A 24,938-nucleotide genomic window follows, 5' to 3' on the forward strand; every position below is an offset into this window, starting at 1 on the left:
TCTTAAACTTTGAACCCTGTGTCTTATACAGCGGTGCGGCTAATTTATGGCTAAGTTCTAATCTCCTTTACTTCAGGACTATGACTGTTTAAATTGTTTAAATACTGTGCCGGTCGCGAGTCAGTGAGGAAACGGTAGCTCTTCCTTTGGCAGGAGCCAATCATGAGCTATCACTCAGGCCGAGCTTGTCAACCCGTTGAAACTCATTCTATATAACAGTATAACAATATAATCTTACAAAGAACACTTAACTTATCACGCAGCAACTTAACACTCAAAAAGTATACCTGAGAAGGATACAAACATGTGCCGATACGCGCTTAAAATGAACAAAACAACTCTTTGAGTTTCCCCATAATGCATTGCATCTGAGCAACGCATTTATTGGGGGTGCTGCAATGATGTCAGCCTTCCTCTGGGCTCTGGGACCCTTTGGCTCCTTCTGGTGGACAAAGGCAGCACTGTAGCGCCATCCATCCATCCATTTTCTATGCTGCTTGTCCTCCAATGAAATGCTTTGCTCAGACGAAATGCATTATGGGAAAACAGAGTTTCACCTACATGTAATTGATCGTGGCCGCCTAAATAAAAGCTAACACACCTTAAAAATTAACTTCAAAACAATGTTAAGTAATATATTGTATGAATGTTTATACTGCATATGCTATATAGTTACATATATAGCTTATTTTTACACACATATTGGCCACAATTAGTTTGAAGACAATTTAAACTATCATAAAAATGTTTCACTGCACTTTATTTTGAAAAACATGTACTTGAATCGCCTCTCTACCATGTCGGCACTTGCTCATGTCGCCGCACTCTTTATACTATACTTTATACAGGACACATTTTGATAACAAAAATATTACAATTATTGTACTTTGTTAATTGTGTTAATTTGAACTAAAAAATATATTATTGAACAATTCATTTCCCATGTATTAGTTTTACTCAAAAACAAGCATCAAATTAAATTTAGGTTTGTGTCAAATAGTATAAAATGTTGTACTTTTGTACTAATACAAGTAGTCACATAGTACTATTGGACTACATAGGTCAAGTAACAAAAAGAGGCTGGGAAACTTGAAACTGTTGTTTTCAATTTTAAACTAATTTTGGTGTGTGTTTGTATATTTATTAGGCAGACCTTTTAAGTGTTGCTGTGTGAAGATTTTAGTGTTTAGTGTAACATGACACCGTGAGTCAGACAGTTATACTGAGTAACGACCCCCCTGCAATTTCCAATGGGTTTGACAAGCTCGTTGTGAGTTTTTTCATAGGTCATGATTGGCTCCCGTCAAATAAAGAGCTGCCTGGTCCTCACGGACTTGTGCGTGCCACAATATGCCATTTTGTGACATGGATATGTGTGGTTTGTAGTCCGGTGCATGTACAAAGCAGTTTTTTTCTCTAAATTTCAGCCGCACTGGCATATACACCAGAATTTACAATGTGTAAGACTTATTTTGCAGGCCACAATTATGCTCACGTATTGCTAGTCAAACAAGAAGGTCAGACTCTTAACCGAAACAAAAAAACCTTCTTTGAAGACGTGAGACAAAGACACAATGTCCAGTGAGATCAACATGCACACCACTTTCGTATTTTGCTATGAGGTATTTCTTCAATTCAAGTCTCTGTTGTTCTTATACAGCTGCAAAATAACACCCAATGGAGCCAAAAAAATTTGAGAGTGCCAGCATTCTGATAAAGAAAGTAAGAAGCACTATTGAATTCACGAAAGAACGCACAGCACAACACAAAGGTATCATCCGTGTGGTGTCATCTGCTGCCGAAGGTGGTGCCCATGTTGATCTCGCTGCCACATCGTGTCTTTGTCTCACATCTTCAGTGAAGGTAAACGTAACCTTGATGTTAATTTTTCCCTTTCATTCGTCATTTACATGCATTTACATTGTTTTATGCATGTAAAACTATAATTGTAAAACCATAAAAACACTGTTTTGTGCTAACATTTTTAAACTTGTGGCATAACTATGTTAGCTAGCAAGTATCTACCGCTCAGTCAACCGCTAATGAGATCATCGAGGGCGAGGGAGCTGACCGGTTCCTGCTTTGCAAGCTGCTAACAAGGACGTTTTGTGATAACAGTACATTAAGAACACAGTTGCCCTCACGCAGTGTATTAATAACACGACAGCACGCGTGCCATATTGTACGCTAACTGGAAAATGTACGCAAACCGAGGCAAAATGTCGGTGTAAATTTTCATTAACCGGAGCGTACGCTAACAGAGGTGCCACTGTACTCCTCCATGTATGTACACAGAAAACATTATAAAGCCATTCACTTGGGACACATAGCCCGTGTGAATAATAAGAAAACTCATTTGCCCCTCAACCATCTTTTCTTCTTTAATAGATGGGCTTCAAGCTGTTGTTTGAAGATAGGCACAGATCAGCGAACGCTAATTAACAGACAGTGCTAACAGTCCATTATTATTCTATTCAATTACTGCTCCCAGCGCCTATTGGGATTTTTACTTTGCTTGTCTCGATCACAACGGGAAGGGAAGATTAACCAAAAATCAACGACAGAGTGCAACAACAGCCTGAAAACAGAGAAAGAACCAAAATGACGAGCTTTCAACAAATCTATGAATCCATTAAGGATCAGCAATGTGCTTTCTGCCAGGCTTTGGTAGAGATTTTCTGATATTAGAAAAATGCATAATTTAACATCTTAAATCCACATTTGAGACAAATCTTGCCAGTGGGCACCGACAGTGCTGCACTCAGCACGATGTTGTGAGGCAGCGGTGTGCTTAAAGCTTAAGCTCAAATGAGCACTTGAGGAGTCCAACAGCCCTCAAACACAGCAGTCGGTACAGAACACAAAAGAACAGCAGTGCATGGAGAAACTTTAATCCTATTACACAATTTACAAATCAAACATCCCAGAAGAACCGATCTTATGAACTGTGGTTTGAAGGTATTATAATGCAGGAAAGTCTAGGAAAACGCATGTAAGCACATGCACAAATATATACAGAGAAGAACAGGGGGAATAGAGTCACCAAGTTGCAATCAAGGTACCTGAAGGCCTTTTAAACCATCTGTAGAACATTATAAATGATATTAAATAACAAAGGCCAGACGACTAGAACACAGCAGGTGATAAAGGCTTAATCTGAAACTGATGGATGGAAAGCAGTGTGGGGCTGGGCAAGGGAGACGGTATTCCTAATTCAAACCTGATGAGGGCAGGGGTCACATCAAAGCGGGAAATGGAGTAAGACAAAAACAACACAGCGGTCAAAGACAGTAAGCAACAACGAAAATGAAATCCTGCAACAAAGTTTCTTGTTCTGTAAGTGAACCACAGAAGTTGGACTTAAAGCCAAAACATTGTAAATATGCAAAGTTTCTCACAGGTCTGCAATGTATATGTGGTTGTGGGTTGCTGGGGTGCTACATGCTGGAATCATGTGACCAAGCTTTATGGTTTGCAACACACGTGCGCTTTTAAACCATATTTGACGAAAAAACAAGACGTTTTTGACTTACGAGTGTTGGTTTCATTTTGTGCAGCACGTCTATCGCCTTATACAAGTATAACATTCGCGGGTGATTAAAAAACATTCACAATCTGTCCTGGGCTACAGTACCCAGCATGCCTTACGGGCACTTTCTAAATAACAGTTAAAGTTACATGTCTGTTGTTTGCGCTTAGTCGTTGTTACCCACACACAATGGTAGTTCATTGTTATTGTGTGTTACCTGTTGGTGTTGTGGTGTTTATTGTTTGGTTAACACCGTTCGTACCGTGAGTAAAACTGTCCTTTTGTTTGATGACCAACTGTCCTTTGTACTGTCTTGTCAAGCTATTTGTTGGCTATTGCCAGCAAATTGAAGAGTATCTGCACTCAGACAGTCCTATTATAATGTGATTTTGAACCAACGTCAAATAAAAAAATAAAAGGTAGACCCAAATCCTTCTGTAGGAGTCCAAATGTAATTGTAGCAGCCTGCCATAAAAAAATGAATGGATTGGAAACTTTGTCCTCAGTGATAATTCATTAGGTTTTTTGTCCTACAATTGAACATGTACTGAAATTGGAGTATTTTCTCATGTACTCATAATATGTCTGCCATGTCCATGAAGTGTGTTGCAGCAAAAGTCACCATTGTTGCATTGTCCATGGAGACCTCCAGTGACAGCAAAATAACATATTCCTTATTCTTATGTGAATGGTACTGAGAATATGCCACTTTGTGATCGCCACAAGTCAAATGTTTGTCAGTTTTTTGGGTTATAAAATAGACTAACTAACCAGAACAAATTCTCCCTCTGCAGGACTTCATTCAGTACATAAATGAAGGAATTAACAGCTTCTGCCAGAAGCAGAGTTGTTTCCCCCTGGTGCGTTGAAAAATATGTCTGAAGCAAAATGTTGGATTCTGTTTTTGGTTTAAATGAAATGTGTAAAGGGCTAAAGGTAATCGCTGCAGGGATCCAACTACATTCTTGTATGAATATGCTGATAATGACGGAGCGCACCCTCTCTAATCTTTTAGTCCTCAAGATATAAACATCAATAAGTAATAGAGACCAATAAGCGTACTTTATTCCATGAATATATACCGGTACATGTTCTAGGAATGGATGCAGATATTAAAGAAGGTGAAACTTCTTATAGGTATCGTCTCTGTATACTGCATGTGCTGCTTGAATTTCTATATGAATAACATTAATACTCGGGGAAAAAAAATGTGATATTGACTGAATACATCAAGACACGGTTAAAACGTTCAATGTAGGATTTTCCCAGTTAAGCAAGATGTATTTCCTCAGAACTGATTCAGATGCACTGAATAATCATAATTGTTGTGCACCAAACGAAAAGATTGACTAACTCGAAGACCAGTAATGCTGTTGTTGTTTTGCCTTAGCTCCAATATGAAGAAACTTAATCATACTTGGTCACTCATTGTTCTTCCAGCCAGTGTTTCCATTCAATCATGTAGGCAACAGGAAAGGGAAACGTGGCTTCCTGTGGAAGAATGGGTGGAGGGTAGTGGCGTTCACTTCGAACAAGCCTGTGTGTGTTTTGTTCACATACGAGCAAGCTTGTAGTGCAGTTCTAGCTCTTTTTTGTACTGCTGTTGTCTCAGGAGTTACTGGTTCACTTTGAGCTAAAGTCTTGATACAACTCGGGGCCCTCTCGCTGACACAGTGTTTGGTACTTCAGTTAGCAAGAGGATTTAGCTTGTACGCCATCAGTTGTACTTGGTGAAACTATAAAATGTGTGGTGATTTCACTTGCATGAATATTACGAGAATTTGATCTCATGTAATCAATTTTAAGAGAATTGCATCTAATTTAATACATTTTTTGTGCTTGTATTTTGCTGGGAGAATAATTGTCTTTGATGGTGTCTTTGCATAAAACATATTTACTACCACTCTTGGATTGTTTGTCATTTGGTACACATGTGTATCCACTGTTACAGGAAATGAGTATCTTAAAATATGAGCAGATTACAGCTTGGTTTAGTCATACGTGACACAGAGACCTTATAAATCAGTGGAATTAAAACACATACCTGTAGATGATATTGTACAAAATAAAGGATCAAAGATACACAATGTGTTTGCAGTGAGGAAATACATTTGGCTCTAAAATTTCTGATGTGAGCGAGTACAGCAAAACACTGTTAAACCACAAGGTCAAGCCAGTATAATGTCCTCAACTACACTTATTAGTTGGGAGAGCAGCTTTGCTGGCTACAGAAAGGAGGGCAGTAGAGGGCAGCACACAGCTTTGGGAGGAGCAGGGAGGCAATATGGGTCAATTATTGGGGCAGTGCTGTAATAAGACATGACAGAGCTAGGTTGAGTGGCAAACAGCTGAATAATAGGACAGACACAGTGGCAAGTCACAGCCTAAGAGAGGAGAAGGGTTTGGGAGGAAGGCAGGGAAGAGGAAGGTGTGTGTATGAGAGGAAGAAGTGTTACTGGTTACGGTGAATGACAGTAATGATGATGGCATGCGATTGCAGCTCCTCTCTCAGTGTAGTGTGTGTGTGTGTGTGTGCACGTTTCGCACAACACAGGCAGCATCTTACCATGCAGTTCATTGCAAAGTGGTTGTGCTGGGTCTGCAGCTCGACAGCATGCTGGTGGTTCCCTCCGATCTCTGTGTAACTGGTGAGGAAAAGCCCCTTGTTGTGCATGATCCAGTCGAACATCTACACAAAAAAAGGAGCATTAAGTTAGTCGAACACAATGTACCACATGCAATGTGTCTTCTGTCTGGTGTTAAATAGTGACAAACACATGTTTATTGGAAGATTCTGATATTTTCACCATATTTAGCCACATGGGCAAAGTATTACAAACACTGTACCTGTTCACCTCTGTCATTGTCAAGTGAGTACCTATCCGGTTAATCAAAATTAACTATCAGTAGTGTCTTTGTAATTGCATACACGTGGATACTGTTCTCTAGAATTGCAGGAGAGCCTAATGTTGTGGCGTTTGAATGTATGCATACACATTGGGCTTTCATCTTTGCAGCAGCTTCAGTGGCCGTTCCATGTTGACATGCTTGGAGTATGGAAAGGTGTGTTTAATTACAGCCCTAAGACTTTCCACAGCAGGCCTCTGCAAATCGCCTCCAGCTCTGCACGGCTCTTATTGCTACATTTATCAGCTCCGCACATGCCACTCACACTCTTTTGGAATACTGATGACAAGCATGCACTCACTCAGACACATTTTGCATTCTGTATGCACACATACACTTACTAGTACTGCTGGTAATATCTGATCAAAGAATGATATTGTATTTCATCCTTCTGTCTGTAGGGGCCTTGCATATCATTTGTTCCAATTTATGCAAATGCAGCCTTGCAGTCTAGCCAGCATGATATCAAAACTGATCTGTGGACCGTGGGTGAGCGTCATGTTTGCAAAAACCTTGCAATAGAATTGCATTATTTCCAAGTGCATGAGGCAGTCCAGAGGTAATTTTACTTTTCCGACACATAATACACACCATTTCATCCTAACAGAACGGAATACAAGAAAAAAGCATTCTGACCTTTTCTGCATCCTGTTCGAAAAGACGCAGCTGGAAACACTGGTCCAGCTTCAGCTTCCTCATGTGCCACAACTGCTGCAGGTTCTGTCGTGTCCCGTGAAGCTTATCCAGTAAACTAGTCACTTTGGCTCCCAGATTGTGAGCATCCGCATGCGTGTGTAAGCCATGATGGTGATCATTGGACTCTCCGCTGGCAGAGCCGATTCGGTTCCCGTACCCGCTTTCGCTACCACTCCCACTTCCAGCCGTCTGGGACTGTAATCTTTGGAGCAGCCTTCGTCCCTGCGTGTCAAGCTCCTCCACCGAGGCTTTAGTGGCTCTTTTCTTCAATGCCGCATGTTCCTCCATGAGCCGCCGAGCCCCTTCCAGGTCCCTTGGGAGATCTCGCTGGGACAAAGTTTCCTGTAGCTCCTCGAGTCGTGCCAAAGCTCGTGCAGCATCGCTGGCAAATGTCTCAAATGAGAGCCGCACCTACAAAAAAAAAGGAGCTTTTCAAACTGCAAATATAAGTTGAGTCTAAATAAAAACTTAGACTGTCTGCGTGAGCAAAACACTGGTTTTCAGCAGCCAAACCTCAATCCAATCATCATGGTTGTACTCTAAGCTGCCGTCAAAGTCGGCTGTCAGCTGGGACGGGTCCACGATTTTGGATAAACCCTCTAAGGAGACCATTACCGTCTGGTGTTGGTGTCACACAGCAGGTGGAAAGAGAAGAAAGGAGCAATGATCATTATCGCTGTTGTAATCCAAGTGACCAAACCGCGAAACTTGTCAAAATATTTCCCACAGTCAAACTTAACGACTGCAAAGAATGTGGAGCTTTGTTTGGATTTTCACATCTACTGTTTGTACAGGTGTGAAAACATTCCAGTCACTTCATGTAACATTCATATTATTGTAAATGAGACAAATAAATATAGTGGTACAAACCTTTGAGAAATAAACTGAAATGCACAAAAAATGTGGTTAGAGTTATGTAACAACTAACTTGTGATTAACATAAGGCATAGCTAAGGGTATGACTTTGAATTTACTGTTATTTTGTTGAACTTTCGTAGAACGTTGTTTTGAGTTCTAAACAACAAGTAGCTTGTCGAAGTACAACTCACAACTGGGGTGAAATGCATCTTGGTGTCCTATATATCCAGTTTCCATAGTAACTGGGTCAGGACTAAATATACCAGTACCACATGACCACATGGGACAGAACATTGCCACTGTCACTGAGCAGGAGTGCAATTAGCACTGATAAATTCGGGCTGATAGCAAACCAAAAAACTCCATCCTTATACAGACTATGCATAATTATTTACAGTCAACTGAGCGCAGTCCATCAAAGAAGAAAAAAGTCGTGCATTTTCTAAACTATCACAACATACACACCCCCTACCTCAAATTCAAACTTGGAGCTGCCAAAGTTGGTCCTCTGCTTCTGCCAGAAGTTATCCGGCTTGATGATAAGGGCGACGTGGATGCAAGAAGGGAAGGAGTCCTGTAGGATCTTCAGCAGAGGCTTGATGCTGTCCCATTTGGAGCCACGCATGTCCACAATGACCGTGAAGCCATGTCTGACCACCTCTTCACTATAGCAGAGATCACATATTAGATCACATAGTGGTATTTCTGACTGACCATGCAGTACCTCGTGGAACTAACAATCGACTGAAAGCTGTGAACTTCTCAGGTCAAATTTTAAGCAGCACAAATTTCTGCAGTTGCTTACCAGGAGTCCCACTGCTCTATTAGTCCATAAAAGGTAATTTCTCTGTGTTAAAAGGTTTAAATCAAAATCTGTCTACTTAGGAGAGCAAAGCATATGCAGGGCCTCCTGCTCTAACTCACTCTGACCTCACTATGAAAACAGATCCATAGCCGCCAAATGGCTAGATAAAAAAAGGAGAGGGGAGGGATAGAAAGAGAGATAGGGAGAGAGAGAGAGTGAGGGACAGAGAGAAAAACACTTAAATCAAAAGGACAATGAGGCAAATGGGAAGAGAGAAAATCATATAAATGACCTTTGAAGGAAAAAGGGAGCAAAAAAATCTTAAACCTTTGCGGATAGTGGGGTGTTGTCCACTTTTCTACACAGTGTATGGTTGAAGCACGTCTGCTTCACATTAACCCAGGAGCGCAAAGAGCCTAAGTATGTGTGTGTGTGTGGAAACACATGCTTTGTGTATTTCTTGCCTGGGGATCGTAGCTAGGTAGGCTATGAGCCTGCGTAGGTCTTCTGCTCGTATTCTATCATGGTTGCTCCGTGCTGGGAAAGTGAGAACTGGACCGCCTCGTCTGTCTCTGCCACCTGCGAGGAATCCAGCAGAGGGAGATACTAAATGAAAACATAACGCAATTAATACTAACACATGTTCTGCACAACACTCAATTCACTTGTCATTATATAAAAAGGTATTAAGTCTGAATTGAACAGTTATAATAAAAAACTACTGAGAGTTGAAGCCAATATTCTTTGACCCTTTGGTGAGCTCCCCAAATTGGCTGATATAGTATCACCATCATAAGGCTGGACACGCCATGTGTTTATGTTCATTAAACAACCACACACAAACAGTGTTTTGAGGATAAGACATAATTAGTATATAATGACAACAAGAGACCAAAATGTTCTGCGAGACTTGAACAAGTTAGCACGTACGCCATGAACGTGATAACCACGTGTAGCCTTCCTGTGGGACAAAAACGAGCTCCGAACTAACCACATTATTTCTTTGTTTTAAAAACAAAATGTTACTGTGGTAAGAAGTCACCTTTGGAGTCAGAAGAAGAGAAGCTAGGTGGATAACTCTAGCTAGCAAGCTATCGTTTTTTGTGATCGGCTTTAAACGGCATTTATCGGCATATGGCAATCACATGTTATGCCAATGTTTTTTACGGAAATCGACCGATATTGATCAGTGGCCGATCGGAGCTTCCCTAGCAATTATGCAAATAAACAGCAGTGTTATTATTTTGCGATGCCATGGTAAAAGTCTGACCTGACAGAAAGGCAACCTTCTCCTTGAGGATGGGAAGCACGTCAATGGCCTTCATGTCTTCATTGCGATGAAAGCCTACAACACAGAGGAGGACAAGAGGACAAGAGGTCAAGATGACAAGAGGTTGCAGCACAAACAACAAGAAAAGCCCTGCAGAACAATGACAAACTGAATTAATATGAGTTTTTAATTCACATACAAATGCAGCCAACCAGATGTGGTCTTTTTTTTTTTTTCAAATAAGTTTGTTTCAGTTCAGATTTGTTATTTTAGGCTTGCATTACGTGATCATTTTTTGCTCTTTCGCCTTGCCTTCTCAACACATGCTAGAGTTTCATCCCAAAAAAAAAAAAACACTTTAATCCAGACACACACTATTTGTATCACTGTGGATTAATGTAGGGAGATACAGCACACACAAGCATTTTGTTTACTGCACCAGCACATAGGCTGTTTTTGGAGATTGCAAATGAATTCCCACTCCACTGCTTCAATGGATGCGGTATGCATGGTATTTCACAAAATAAATTAATAAATTAAGTATTAAACTGTTTTTTTATGGTCGCTTGTCAAGGAGTTGACATCTGCAAGAAATGTAAGTACTTTATTAAGGTCAACCTGCATTATTGTATTGTCTATAGTACATGCATCTGCCACTGCAGTGACACACTGTATCTTCTATGGGTCTACTATGCAAAAACAAAAAAAGATCAGAGGTGAGCATTTTGAAGCATGAACTGGTGATGCCGCGACATTGAATACTCCGCATCGAGAAATTAGTCACTGACGCACGGACTCCACCCAAACCTCAGCAAGTTTCTCTCCGTCCATCTCCCAAAAGCCCATCACCTCTGCACTCTGGACCTCATTCCACCCATTACCGTAGTATAATTATCCTATCGTTGCTCTAAATATTCGCCGTTCAAACATTAGATTGGTTGGGGTATAACCCGGATTAGTCGCCAGTCAACCATTTAAACTCACATTCATACCTCAATTCAGAGCCTCCAATTAACCCAACATGCATGTTTTTGAGTGCGAGTCACAGCAAACCCACCAAAGCACGCGGAGGGCATGCAGAGTGAATTACCTAATGAAGTGCTCTGTGAAAATAATGTATAAAGGTAAAAAGAAGAGGATAAAACAGCAACAATATGACAACTAAACAGTGAGAAACAGTTGAGTAATCTGTGAGAAATGAAATGAGCTTACTAGAAATACAAGCTTATATTAATTCAAGCAACAAAGCCTGCAGCTGATTATGGTGACAGACAGAACTGCAGTGTATGGAAGAAAGATAATGATACAGAGACTCTTATTCTTATTACTTTCGTATGACTCATGTAATATAGATTTTAGACATGGTTGGGAGCGTCTGTGACCCTGCTGGTACACTCATAGTACCTCACAAACTTAGAGGCACTGTCATGTACAATAAAACATGTCACAAAAAAGAAAAACAATGGAGATTTTCCACAGTAGAACTTTAAACATCTCTAAATTAACATTAAAATGGCTTGTCAGAAAAGAAACCATGCTTCATCCTGTATTGTGTGTTCCCTGTGCGGTGAGAGCTTTTCTCCTCTATGTTGCTTTATGCAGATACTGGACCCATAGCGAGTACTCACCTCTGTCCCCTTGCTGCAGCACTCAAATTGCAGCCAGGTATGTTTTAAGATATAACACCAAATTTGTTGGAAATGTAGGCAAACATGTGCAGTTTGTTTTCTTGTGAAAAAATATTGGCTCCAGATGTGGATTCCATTGTGCCAATACAATGCTGGTTGATAATCACAGAATTACAACTGAGTCAGCTCAGATGCTTGTAATTGAATTAAATTGTTTTACTGTTGCTGCCTTTGTTACTGCTACTTCCACCTTTGTTCATCATTGTACAGGATGGTCATTCATTTCAAATGAAAGTACATGTCACTGTTAAGCTAAGTTGCCAAAATATTTATTAAAAAAAAATCATACACTGTATAGAAAAAAGAAGAAAAAATTAAGTAAAAATTAGGTCTGTCAAAAATAACACATTAATAGTAGTAACTAAGTTATTGATTTAATTACTTTAAAATTTTTAGCGGACTTATCTTAAACGCATCATGGCAAGCAGCCACACCTTTCTGTTATGACGGCAGACGGAGGCACAGTGTAGCGTCCCCACAGAGTCAAAATGAGTCGGACGCTCTTTTATAACTTTATTATGACCAGAACACAACAGCAGTGCAATTCCAACACCATTTATGTATCTCCAACTCAAAAGCACGTCTCTATAGAGCCCGTTCGTCCTGAGGACAACGCTTCCTCATTTTGGAGGCGAATTCACGACCACTCCGGTCATCACAACATAATATTTATAATGTGTGTGTGTGTGGTCTAAATAAACAGAAAGACAAAGAAGAACAGTATGTGCAAATTATTATCAGTATGTACTTGTCCTTGGAAATACACTCAAAACATGTGAATTCAATTTAAATTATATGGTGTCTTTGAACGCAATCCTTTATTGTTCCTAATAAATAGATCCTCAGACATGTGTGGTATCTTTTGGCTTGACTTAAATTTTCTGTTCATTTTTAGCTGTTAGTGCATACAAATACGTATGTGCCCTGTTATTTACAGTACCTTTCTGCTTACAAAATACTAAGGGCGAGATGGGGTCCACAAGAAAGAGACAAGATGAGATTTTAACATTCATTTTGTGAATGGTTGTTTGTCTCTATTTGCCCTGCGATTGGATAGGCTCCAGTATACCCCCGCGACCCTAATGAGGAGAAGCGGCATAGAAGATGGATGGATGGATGGATGGATTTTAAGAAAAGTACAATGATATGACTGAACAAACGATGCAGGTGTGTTTTGAAATCTTTACTGTCCCACAAATTGAGACTCAAAGATATTATTGTCTACATTTTTTGAGACCAAATAAACCACTGTTATGATAATATATAATAATAACAAAAAAATAACAATACAGCTCACTGTTTTTCTTGCCTACTTTTCTTTGTCTATTAACGTCAGGACTGTCCCGCTGTCCTTTGATAGATATAATTAAATAAAAAAAAATTATATATATATATATATATATATATATATATATATATATATATATATATATATATATATATATATATATATATTTAAAGACAAATATTTGTGTTTTTATTAATTATTAGCATCAACATTTTAGCTTTTGATAGTTACATTATGCCTGTTTTGCTATATTTTCCCACTTTTTCTGGGTTTTTTGCTTATTTTATTTCCGCATTGAGCCACGTTCCACAAATGGCCCCTGCGCCGTACTTTGGACACCCATGCGTGTTTTTCCAGGAAAGCGAGTGTTTCCCAGCTCTTCCTTCTTGCCGATGTTGGTCAAGGGCTGGGTTGCATTGTCAAAATATTGAATATTCACAGGTTTCAAGTCTCTACTCATCGTGTTCACGCACCAGTGGACTTCTACAACATCACAGATGCACGGCTCACATTTACTGTGAACTCATAATTTTATGCCCTCTAACATCACATTTGATGCGAGAACATCTGATATTTCAGAGACTAAAGCAATAAAAATTCAGCAAGTTTCAACTTTAGAGATGTTCCCACGCTTGAAAGCAGGATACATGCTGAGATGTTATTTTGTACCATCTACAGCTTAACAACACAGGCAGAAAAGACAGTTCACCACAAGACAGTATCCACGGTTGCAATTCAAGTTCAACGCCGCCCCGATTTCTTTTTAAATTATTGTTTGTTTTGTGACCTTCTTCAGTCACTTAGCGATTGCATTTATTTGCATTTTATGTTGTTGTTTTTTTTACTAAGAAAATATTCATGGTGTTGTGACTTGAGTTGCAGGATAAGGCCCCAGTAGACTGCATTAAGAACTGCAATTCATTTATTATTTATTTAGCAAGATCTCACACCGACCCATATTTAGCAGTTATTTGTGAATGTGTGAATTGTTTAATTTATGTTGTACATTGTTTGACTTTTAAAAGCAAACGGTACATTTGCAAAAAGTCACAGCCATGACAAACTACCATGACAAACTAGCTTCCGGCTCAATTCATTTCCGGAATTGATGTCACCGGGGTAACATGTCTTAGCTAAAGTACAGTATAAAAAAAAACCCCAAAAAAACGCTTCTCCAGGTAGTTTGTCGACTTGGTTCAGTATATTTTTCATCAAAATAGTAGTCATGCCAAAATGTTGTGTTGCTGCTGGATGTTCATAGTATTGAGTGACACTGCAAGTTTCTTTTCTTTTCCAAGAGAGGAAGGTTTAAGACAACAGTGAACGAAGCAGGTGCAGAAAACGAGAGACTGAAGGACACCCACCTTGAGTTCTGTTCTTTGCAGTGATCATTTCACTGATGACTGCTTCAAAGGACCACCTTTACAAGAAGCATTTGGCTTGAAATTACGGTGTAAACGCATTTTGGAGAAGGATAGTATTTCACTGGTACACAGGAAAAAAACAAGAGAATGAACGACCACTACATCAAAGCTGGCACAAGAGTGCAAGTCATGCCTTGTTTACATAATGTCTTTTAAATGCTATTCCACGATAGCGACAAGGCTGCAAAGCATTATACATGTTATATAAACATGTTTTGACAGCAATATGTTTACTGTGGGGAGCGGCGGCATTGACGGTGAACATTCATCGTCAACGTGAGGCCACATGTATAGCCATTAAAACAGGCGGTAAAAACCCCCTTCAGTCTTAAGTCCATTTCTGCAAGTTCCCCATTTCATCTCCAAATGTTTTTTCCTCCTCGAAAACTACTGACTCACCGCTCAAATCTTCGCTATAATCACTGGAAACATCCTTTGTCTCATACACAGCCATGGTTGTTTACCTGAGCGATAGTACCCCGATGGCGTTGCTTCCGGAAATGACGCTCAGCTGCAAGCTAGTTCGTCATGGCTGGCGCCATGAACTATAAATGTAATCCTTAAGAATATGCTGTTCGCTTTCAAAAATATATACATCAAAGTTGCTGAAACATGGTAGGAATCCTTTAAATACATATGTCCCACTTACATCATTGTTTAAAAATGACTTCAAAAGAAACGTTTTTTTTTCCTCTTCTTCTCAATAAAGATATTTCAAAATAACACATTTTACTGCTGTAATTATAATACAGAACCGTGAAACACAATCTCACACCGACCCATGTCTGCTCTGCATCAATTCTGTGTTTTAATCAAACTAAAAATGCTAATTCCCACTTCATCATTGAAAACAATCATCTAACAAATAAGCATCATATTCAATCAGTCAAACTATATATATATATATATATATATATATATATATATACACACACACACACACATATATATAGCCCCTTACATCAGCTGTAGCTGAACCAAAGTGCTGGACAACAGTGCAAAATAAACAGCAAAATAAAACAAGAAGAATATTCTAAAAAAGTGGTATTATAATCTCTACAAAGTTTTAAGGCTAGGTGAATATGACGCTAATTGCTGTGTCCCAATTTAGGGTCTGCACCCTTCGGCGGACCCAACCTACACAATCTACAGAGGCGACACCTTCAGAGGTACTGTACTTCCAATAGGTAGGTCAGCCCTGGGATACTTCAGGAGATTTCCTGGTTGCATTAAATGTTCCCACCCTTACTTTTATGTTATAAGTCTAGCAGCTAAATGTTAGCATTACTACCTTTACATACTGTAACTGGAATCTGAAGGTTTTACTTACATCAGTGGTCCCCAACTCCCTGGGTCATTTGGTACCGGGCTGTGATACTTTTTTTCACAGAAAAAAAATGATAATTTTCATTATTTCTTTTTTTTTTTGTTTTATTTTGAAAAGTGGCCGGATTCTCTCTGTTACATCCGCCTCACTTGATGTATGTCCATTGCGTGTGTGCCAACTTTCTCTGTACTGCTGCTGTATTTTTACCATTTTTCTTTCACCTCATATTTGGTGTCAAATGCTGATACTATGTGGGAATGCATAAAGGTAAGTTTTGATGACTTAATGAGTGCTAATGTGCACATTTGTCTCAGTTAATTCATGCTAGCGCACTGCCTTTTACCACACACGTCAAACAGCGATGTAATAATCTCTCTGGAAAAACTTGGCTGGAACTTAAACTGGTGGATGGTGGGTCGGCATTCATTTTGTGCTTTTAATTTGATGTTATTCATGTCTTAGTTTTACACAATACATAATAAATAAGATAAATTAGATCGCTATAATGTACGACCAACCCCCCCGTCCGCGGGACATTTGTGGGAACACAAGCCGGTCCGTGGGTCAAAAAAGGTTGGGGACCACTGACTTACATGTATGACTTATCTGGTGCTGGAGGTTCCAATTTGTAAAAATCCAATATTAACATTTGTGCTGCCATTTCAAAATGTTTTGCTCGAGTGTTGATGAAGAACACAAAAAAATAAAATAAATACAACAAATGTACCTCAACGGTGAAATGAAGAAGTCAAGTATTAGCTTGCACATTGGAATTCATGAAACCCCATCACCACCCCTCACTGCACGTATCTCCCTGCACATACTGTACTAACACTTAGCAACAGCACAATCACAGCACCGATTGTCTCTCTTCACTTCAAATAAACTACTCATTTACAAGTCTGCCAAGCATGAAACAAAGATTTTCAATCACTGACTGCTTGTGCATAACACTCATAATGAGAGCAATCAATTTTACTGACAGTCAGAGCCTCATAGCATGATCTGCAATTTATAGCACTCGCCGCTGTGGTCTCTTTTCTAATTCTTAATTGTAGCACAGAAAAGCAGTACAGTGGAAGGGGTGTTCATCCTAGCAATAGACTGTGACGCATATAAAAGAGTCAGCTGAGTACGGGACAGATAGTACAGCATGACATGGCAGTACAGGAATGCTGGATGCTCGTCTCTCATTGAAAACACACATGCACATCAGCAAAGGCACACGTGACACATGGTTACGTTTTTGCATGCAAGCGCAAATGATAGATTGATTTGCATCATGTCAAAAGTGAAAAAAATGACAAGTGACCTTTAAATTGTTGCTCATAAACAAGCAAGAAATATAGTTTAGTTCAGTTCCCTTACGTAATGCTCAAAAGCGTTATTTTTTTTTTCCAACTATGGTCTTAAACGTTGATCAGCTGGTAAAGAGCCTGTTTCAGTTTCATGGTTGTTTGCAATAAATTGCCTATTAGAATCTTTTGTCTCACTCCCATTCCTCCTTTTTGCATTTTGAAGCACTACTGAACTTTAAGATCCGACTGTGCAAAATACAAATTCTTGCAAATTTTCAACTGGTCTTAACGTTTTCAACAGGAATTTATAGTCACAAAATTTCTTCAAGGTTGGCAGGTCTGTTAGGGGTGTCCCCTTCCGATGTTGATATTGGATAGCGATTCTCTAGCAGCAAAAAAAAAAAAAAGGTCTGATTCGACACTCTCCAATATTGGCACTGTCATGCAAGCAGTCGATTCCACCCTGCGCCCCAGCACTTCTATCCAGCAGCGTCCAGATAGAACTAATGTGAACAACAGCATGTGCTAACGTGCTAACAATGGTATGGTATACTATCATTTCTGGGTTTCCCCTAGGACTTTCTGAAGCTGTGGTGGTGGGCTGCATGGAACTGCCGCTGCTGTGTCGTGCCGCTTCTGCGTATTTTATGACTTAATTCATTTATGAACTTATTTATTTAATGTTTTTCAACAACCAGTAAAACATGAACCAAGAACATTGCATCACTGTTGCTGGCAACTTAAGTGAGAGTTTAAAATGTTGAGCCTCTTTTTGTTACCTGACCTATTTAGTCCAATAATACGATGTGACTATTAGTACAAAAGTACACCATCTTGTTTTATTTGACACAAACCTAAATTTAATTTGATGCCTGTTTTAGAGTAAAACTAATGCATGGGAAATGAACTGTTCAATAATATATGTTTTAGTTCAAAATAACACAATTAACAAAATAAAATAATTTACATACTTTTGTTATAGAAATGTGTCCTGTATAAAGATTATAAATTGAGAGTCCAGGTGTAGCCAACTTGCAGCATTATTAAATCTACTTTCACAACAAGAAGCTATTAGGTGAGCTATTTTATGTGACTGCCAACATTTAATTGTAGTTTATTTACAAAATACACCTCCACTCAGTGTGCTCATTTGCTGTTTGTTGAACAACTTAGACACACAACCTCGTGTTTTCAAGACAAGCCATAAGTGCTATAATGATAACAAGAGAGTAAGATTGTCAAGGGACACTTTAAAAAGTAAGTTAGCATGGATGTGATAGCCACGCCCGTGATCTAACTGGCTACCGTCAGAGAGGCCGTGCAAGTGGGTAAAAGACGGCAGAAAGTCGAATGAGATTGAAATGTGAGCGATCACACATACGAGCTGTCGTCAACTGACAACTTTTTACGAAACATTTTTTTATTTGCACGATAATACGAACACAGTGATCGTCAACACAAGACGCTAGTGCACGAGTAAGTGCCGACACGGCCGAGGGGCGAAACCGGTGCATGTTTTTCGAAATAAAGCGCAGTGAAACATTTTTATGATATTTTAAATTGTTTTCAAACTAATTGTGGTCAATATGTGTGTAAATAATAAACTATATATGTATCTATATAGCTTATGCTGTATATACATTCATACAATATATTCCTTAACATTGTTTTCAAGTTAATTTTTAAGATGCGGCAGCTTTTATTTTGTAGTGTCGAGAAACCACGATCAATTACATGTAGCGGAAACCGCACAAAGTCCGCAAAAAGTGCAGTTTTCCTTCAATGGGCAATAAAGGCTTGGTTGTGCAAACACTCGTGCAAATTACAATAATTCTTTGCACGTTATTTTAAAAACAAAACATCATTCAAAAGGTCAGCAACGGCTTGGTTTTCGATGCAATGTTTGAGACAACCCAAAACCACTGAACACACAGGGGGACACAAAATTGAAGCTTACATGTTGAGGTCACAGAGTGAGCGTGGGAGTCTTCACGGTTAGCTTTAAAATCATGTCTCGGTCTGGTGTCTTTGCTTTGCTAAATTTCAAAGTCGAATGGTGTGACATGTCAAATGCAGTGAGAGCATGCAAGCAAATAGTGTCTTTCGGGAGTGATGGTGGAACTGCTGAGATTCTCCCTGATATATGGCAGTGTACATGTTTCGTGTCCATGCTTCTTCTCCATGCTGGATCCAAGACACACTCAATAGTCTGTCTTACTATTTTTACTGTCTCAGTTCCTTGTAACATTTTTTACACCACAGACTGAAAACATCCTTGAAACCAAAGCTATACTGCCTACAAGTTATTATAATGAGATGATATTGGAATGAATGCACAACGTTTGGACTGGAATGGGAAAAGTAATCCCAAACCCCAAATTGCAACATGTGCAATAACAAAAAATGTCTAACGTCTTGACTAACAAGCCTCTTAACTGTTTTTTTTTTTCATTTGAAAAAGACCCAAACTACATATTGGTGTCATCTTCTAGTCACAGCCAGCTTCAGTGCAAAGGGTCAATCACTACTTAAAACTTTACACCGCAAGCTAGACTTGACATTATGCATCTGTTCCAAGCAAGCGTACCACATGATGCCAATCATCTGCCTCACCATGTGACCTCAAACAATTATAAGCCAAACCGTGTGTGTTTGGGACAACCACACATTCTTGGTAATATATTTGGAATATCAGCCAACAAGGAGGTGGAATCTATGATGATGATTCTTGTAACATGGCTGGAGGGAGGCAAAGCAAGTATCAAAGACAACAATTATGCCTCAGTCCACCTCTTCTACTGCATCCAACATTCTACTGCATGCTATACTCAACCAAGCTTTTTCCAAATTTCAATGCCAAGACAAGAACCCTGTTGACTTTAAATTATATTCTGCCCATTCTGGATTATTGCCTGATATCAGAGCCACAATCCAATTTATTTTGAATGCTTTCCCATCTAAGGTAAAAAATGTTTTAGTACATGTTAGTGCACACTGCTACTCAGGGGGTACTATGTGGTATCTACAGTGTGCCGGCTGCAGCTATTTTAATCTCACACAAGTGATTTATTTTTAATCACAGCTGCATGAACGTGAGCTCTGATGGAAACTGTCACACTGTGAGACTGATGAATTTCAGATGGCTGTTTCATACTTAATTTCTCAAGCTCAGCCCGATGTGTACTGTAAGATGGTGGGAAACGCAAGAGCGAGGAAGCATTTGTCACATTGCTCAGTCTGGTTGTGCTCAAATTGGCAAGACTTGGAGGGACTTTGGGGAAAGCGGTAGAAGTGTGGGAATAAAACTGTGTGGGACAGGATTGCTCATTTGTTGGGACTTTCTGGGAAACTTCCTTCAGTTTTATATCGCATTTTTACTGTGATTAACGTGATAGGTGAGGAGCAACAGTTCAGGATAAATAGTTGAGGATATGCATGCATCTTTGCATGGATCTGTTATTTGAAGCACTTTTCAATAAGATGTGTGTATGGATGTGTTTTGGCCTGTTTCACTGTGACAAAAGGGGTTCACACTGTCAATGTACAGGTCTCTAAGAATAGCAGTTCCTTCGGGAAGCAAGCATGTGCCAGTGTATCAGATTTTGGGGTGAAACCTTACAGAACACAGGCAGAGGTATAGAAGACTCATGCTTGCACGCAACTTGCAGATGTGTAGTCAGTTCTGTTGAAGAATGAACAGCATGACGTCGGCTATGGGAAGCTGAGCTACATCCACACAGACCTTTGCTGTGGCACAGCTTTTCTGGGTAACATTATTCTGCTCAACACAACGCTGGTCTTGAAGCAGGAGTTCAAAACAGCTAATGACAGATTCTCCCACTGCTTTAAAATGAATACTCAAACATAACAATAATGGATTAACAGTTATTTTTCCCATTTTTGATTAAGGTAATTTACTCTATTGTTAACCTTCTTAACACGAAGCCATAGCTGACCCATATATAATCATTTATATATAGTAATTTGGTGAGGCCTTTCTGAAAGACCCAGGACACATTGGAGAGACTAAGTCTCTCAACTGGCCTGGGAATGCCTCCGGATCCTCCAGGAGGCGCTGGACGAAGCAGCCGGGAAGCGGGAAGTCTGGCCTTCTCTGCTTAGGCTGCTGCCCCCCACGACCCAACCCCGGACAAGCGGAAGAAGATGGATTAACGGATATTGATGAGGTTGATGACATAATCTCAAATTGGTAAACACCCGCTGAAAAGCCAAGTCGCTTGCCACAACTTTAAAAGTAAGAAAGGTTTTTTAAAATCTCTATTATCACTGTTTTCGTATATAAAAATGAGCCTCTTCACACTGTGTATGTACCATTTGTGTACATTCCTGCTGCAGTTACCTTTGGCGTGCAGGGGTATCAGGGTGTCATAGTTCTACTTGGGAGTGTATACTGTGAGTGTTGACCGAGTGTATGATGTGTTCTTACCAGGGGTACACGATAAATATCGGTCTAATAATTGCCATGCACTCCTAGTAAAATATGAAGAATTATAACATCATGCTGACAAATACTCTAACAATAAAAAATAGCTCAGATAACCAATAATTTTTTTAAAGAAAATCTCCAATAAGGCGAGATCACCCGTACTGTGTAGGTGGGCTACAATGAGTGAATCAAGTGCTCCTTTTCTGTAATGGGCTGTGAATATGAACAGCCTGTCGTAGCGTCCCCTGAGCTCACTTGTAAACAAATATGGCGTCAACCGTGTGGGTCTTCACACTGTTTTAGAAGAAGACTAACATTCCGCGACAAGGGAAAAAAACCCCATCAAGTTTAACACATTAAAGCTTATTAGCCACCTGAAACGCCAGCATCGCTATGATGCCTGGGGCTTGTTCCTATCGCTGCCGCTTTTGAAAAGAACAAAAATGTTTGCCAAAGAAAAAAGTTTGCCAGAGTCAATCAGAGAGCTGAAGCGATCTGTGATTTCATGATGGAAATGATGACGCTGGATGACCAGCCCTTTTCCATCGTTGAAGATACTGACTTTTGTCAACCAGTAAACCCTCGAGCCATGGTTTGTACTTTTGAGCTGCCGCTATTTTTTATGTGTTTTTAACAGTAGTGATATCATGATACTGTATGTAGTAAGGACAAATCTGTCAAATCCAACTTTATTTGAGTCATTCTTACCTCCGTCTAAACTACATCCATCCATCCAGCGGGTATGCTGGAGCCTATCCCAGCTGACTTCGGGCGTACACCCAAGACTGGTCGCCAGTCAATCGCAGGGCACATATACTGTAGATAAGCAACCATTCACACTCACATTCATACCTATGGACAATTTAAAGTCACCAATTATCCTAACATGCATGTTTTTGGAATGTGGGAGGAAGACAGAGTACCAGGAGAAAACCCACACACGCACGGGGAGAACATGCAAACTCCACACAGAAATGCCCAACGGAGATTCAAACCCAGTCTGTGTAGCCAACATGCTAACCACCAGGCCACCGTGCGGCTGCACAAACTACAGTTGAACCTAAATTTTTAAAATAATAGATATAAGAAGTTCAAATTCAAAGTATCAAACGTCAGCATCAGTCTTGAGAAGCAGGAAGTTATCAGTATCAGCTTGAAAAAACTATATATTGCGCATCCTAGTTCTTGTCTTGTCCCCCGTGTGACAACAAATCACATGCTGTCTCTGTGCAACAAGGTGATAAAGAGACAAACTGTCAGCTCAATCTCAGTGTGCGTCTTAGGCTATACATGTGTACACGACTTTTCAGTTACTTATTTACTTTTGAGTACATACACTGTCTTTCAATCAGTTTCTCTGATATATAAGAGAGTGCCACTTTTAACAAGTGGGCTCCACTCTACAGTAATTGTGTGTGACCTTCAGTTGGAGTTGGCAGGGGGCCTGCAGACTGTGGTGAGTTCAACTTTCATTGGGTTTCTCATATTGTTGTTTCAGTGTGGCTTACAGTAAAAATAACACTTCGCTCCCACCACAACCCCGCGACCTGGATATAACCCCGAAGCACAGAAAACAATGCTGGATTAATGTGTCAAATTGTATGGGAAATGTTGGGCTTTCACAGCTTTATATGCATCTAAGGCCTTGCTCACACAAAAATAAAACTTTTTTTTTTGCTTTTCCGTTCTTTCCCACAAACACAGTTCATAAATATATTTGTCGTATAACATTAGTATTGTGTGTATTCATTATGTAATGACATTAAATTTAGATGTAGAGCCAGGGTTTCTGCTACATGTAATTGATCGTGGTGGTGCGCCACTACAAAATAAAAGCCACCACACCTTAAAAATGCTGGGTTTTTTTAAAACTTGAAAAATATTTTAAGTAATATATTGTGTGAATATGTATGTATGCTATATAGATACATATATAGCTTATTATTTATGCACACATACTGACCACAATTAGTTTGAAGACGATTTAAAATATCATAAAAATGTTTTACTGCGCTTTATTTTGATAAGCATTCACGGGAATTGCCTGTCTGCCTTGCTGGCACTTGACCAGTGACCAGATACGCACACGTCTTGTGTTGACTTTCACTTTGTTTCTTGTTATCGGGAGAATGAACAATAGCCCGTAAAACGTGTAGTCAATTGACGACTTAGCTTGTCACATGCTAAGCCTATCTAGTGTGTGTGATCGCTCACGTTTCAATATCGTTCCACTTTCTGGCATTTTTGTTTACATGTCTGGCTGGCGGCATCTAGCTAGCTAGGAGATACAAGTGCTTATTACGTTCATGGGATGCATTATTAATCGATTATCATCACAACTTACTTTTTTAAAGTGTCACTTAACAATCTTGCTCTCTTTTTATCATCATAATACTTTTGGCTTGTCTTCAAAACATTAGTTGTGTGTCGAAGTTGTGCACCTGAAACACGTAGTAGCTCCTGAGACAACCCAAAACCCAAAACCTGAAACAACAGGTAGCTCACCAGCTGATGCTGAATAATCCATCAAAGAATATTTGCTTCACCTATTTTTATAAGTGTTCTATTCAAACATGACACCTGTATGTAATGACAAATGGGCACACTGAGTGGTGATGTGCTTTGTAAAAGTTCCATTTGAATGTTGGCAGTGCTCTCAGCAACTTTGCCATTAAATTAACAGGTTTGCAATGTTCTCGGTTCATGTTCGGCTAGTTGTTGAAAAAAGTTTAATAAATAATAACTTAAAAAAATGCTATTTCATTGAAACATAATTTTTTTTAAATTGCATACGCAGCAGCGGCACGACACGGCGGCAGCAGTCCGCCCTCCCATGCAGCCCACCACCACAGCTTCAAAAAAACCCTAGGGGAAACCCTGATGTCATATATAAATACTGGCTATTTTATTTTCTAATGAAAATAAGTCGGTGCAGCCATTTGTTTATTTTCACAGTGCACAGACATAATGATGACATTAGGAATACAGAAAAGATATAAATGAACAATCTTCTTATGTACATTTGACCAATTTTGCATGAACGTCGAACAACTATGGACACTGCCAGAAGCAACACGCCGAAGCCATTGGCAGCCTTCTATAAACCTTATTTATCGTTCTAGAAGGTCTTGAAGCATATGATAGGATACAGAGCTGCACTGCATCATCAGATTCTGCTAATATTTTGCTCCTAAAAAGGTAAATTCAGTCGTCCCTTGTTTACCGCGGCTAACTCATTCAATACCAAAAACACAGTTATACATTTTTATAAACTCGAACGCCCGATCCCAACAACTTATTCATACGTTTTTTACGTTTTTTTGTGCCAGAGGCTAAAGGAGGTGATAACACAACTCCTCACCATTGGATTAGGTTTGAGAGCAATTTTTATGACATAAAAA

At 39.5% G+C, this 24,938-nt stretch overlaps 1 protein-coding gene across 4 annotated transcripts in view; it reads right to left on the reverse strand.

The window, feature by feature from the left end:
- Positions 1–24,938, reverse strand: part of triob (trio Rho guanine nucleotide exchange factor b) — a 118,219-nt gene that overhangs the window by 57,052 nt on the left and 36,229 nt on the right. For all 4 annotated transcript variants that reach the window (XR_008572041.1, XM_054781945.1, XM_054781946.1 and 1 more), the window contains exons 3-8: positions 10,066–10,140; positions 9,260–9,374; positions 8,463–8,655; positions 7,646–7,750; positions 7,073–7,543; positions 6,096–6,218 (exon numbers count right to left, since the gene is read on the reverse strand). Coding sequence is in view for 3 of the 4 variants with exons in the window: in XM_054781945.1 (XP_054637920.1) it covers positions 6,096–6,218; positions 7,073–7,543; positions 7,646–7,750; positions 8,463–8,655; positions 9,260–9,374; positions 10,066–10,140 (1,082 nt within the window). In the remaining variant the exon portion in view is untranslated. The remainder of the gene's footprint in view (positions 1–6,095; positions 6,219–7,072; positions 7,544–7,645; positions 7,751–8,462; positions 8,656–9,259; positions 9,375–10,065; positions 10,141–24,938) is intronic.

The sequence above is a fragment of the Dunckerocampus dactyliophorus genome, chromosome 7 (assembly GCF_027744805.1).
Source record: "Dunckerocampus dactyliophorus isolate RoL2022-P2 chromosome 7, RoL_Ddac_1.1, whole genome shotgun sequence".
NCBI classification, from domain to species: domain Eukaryota; kingdom Metazoa; phylum Chordata; class Actinopteri; order Syngnathiformes; family Syngnathidae; genus Dunckerocampus; species Dunckerocampus dactyliophorus.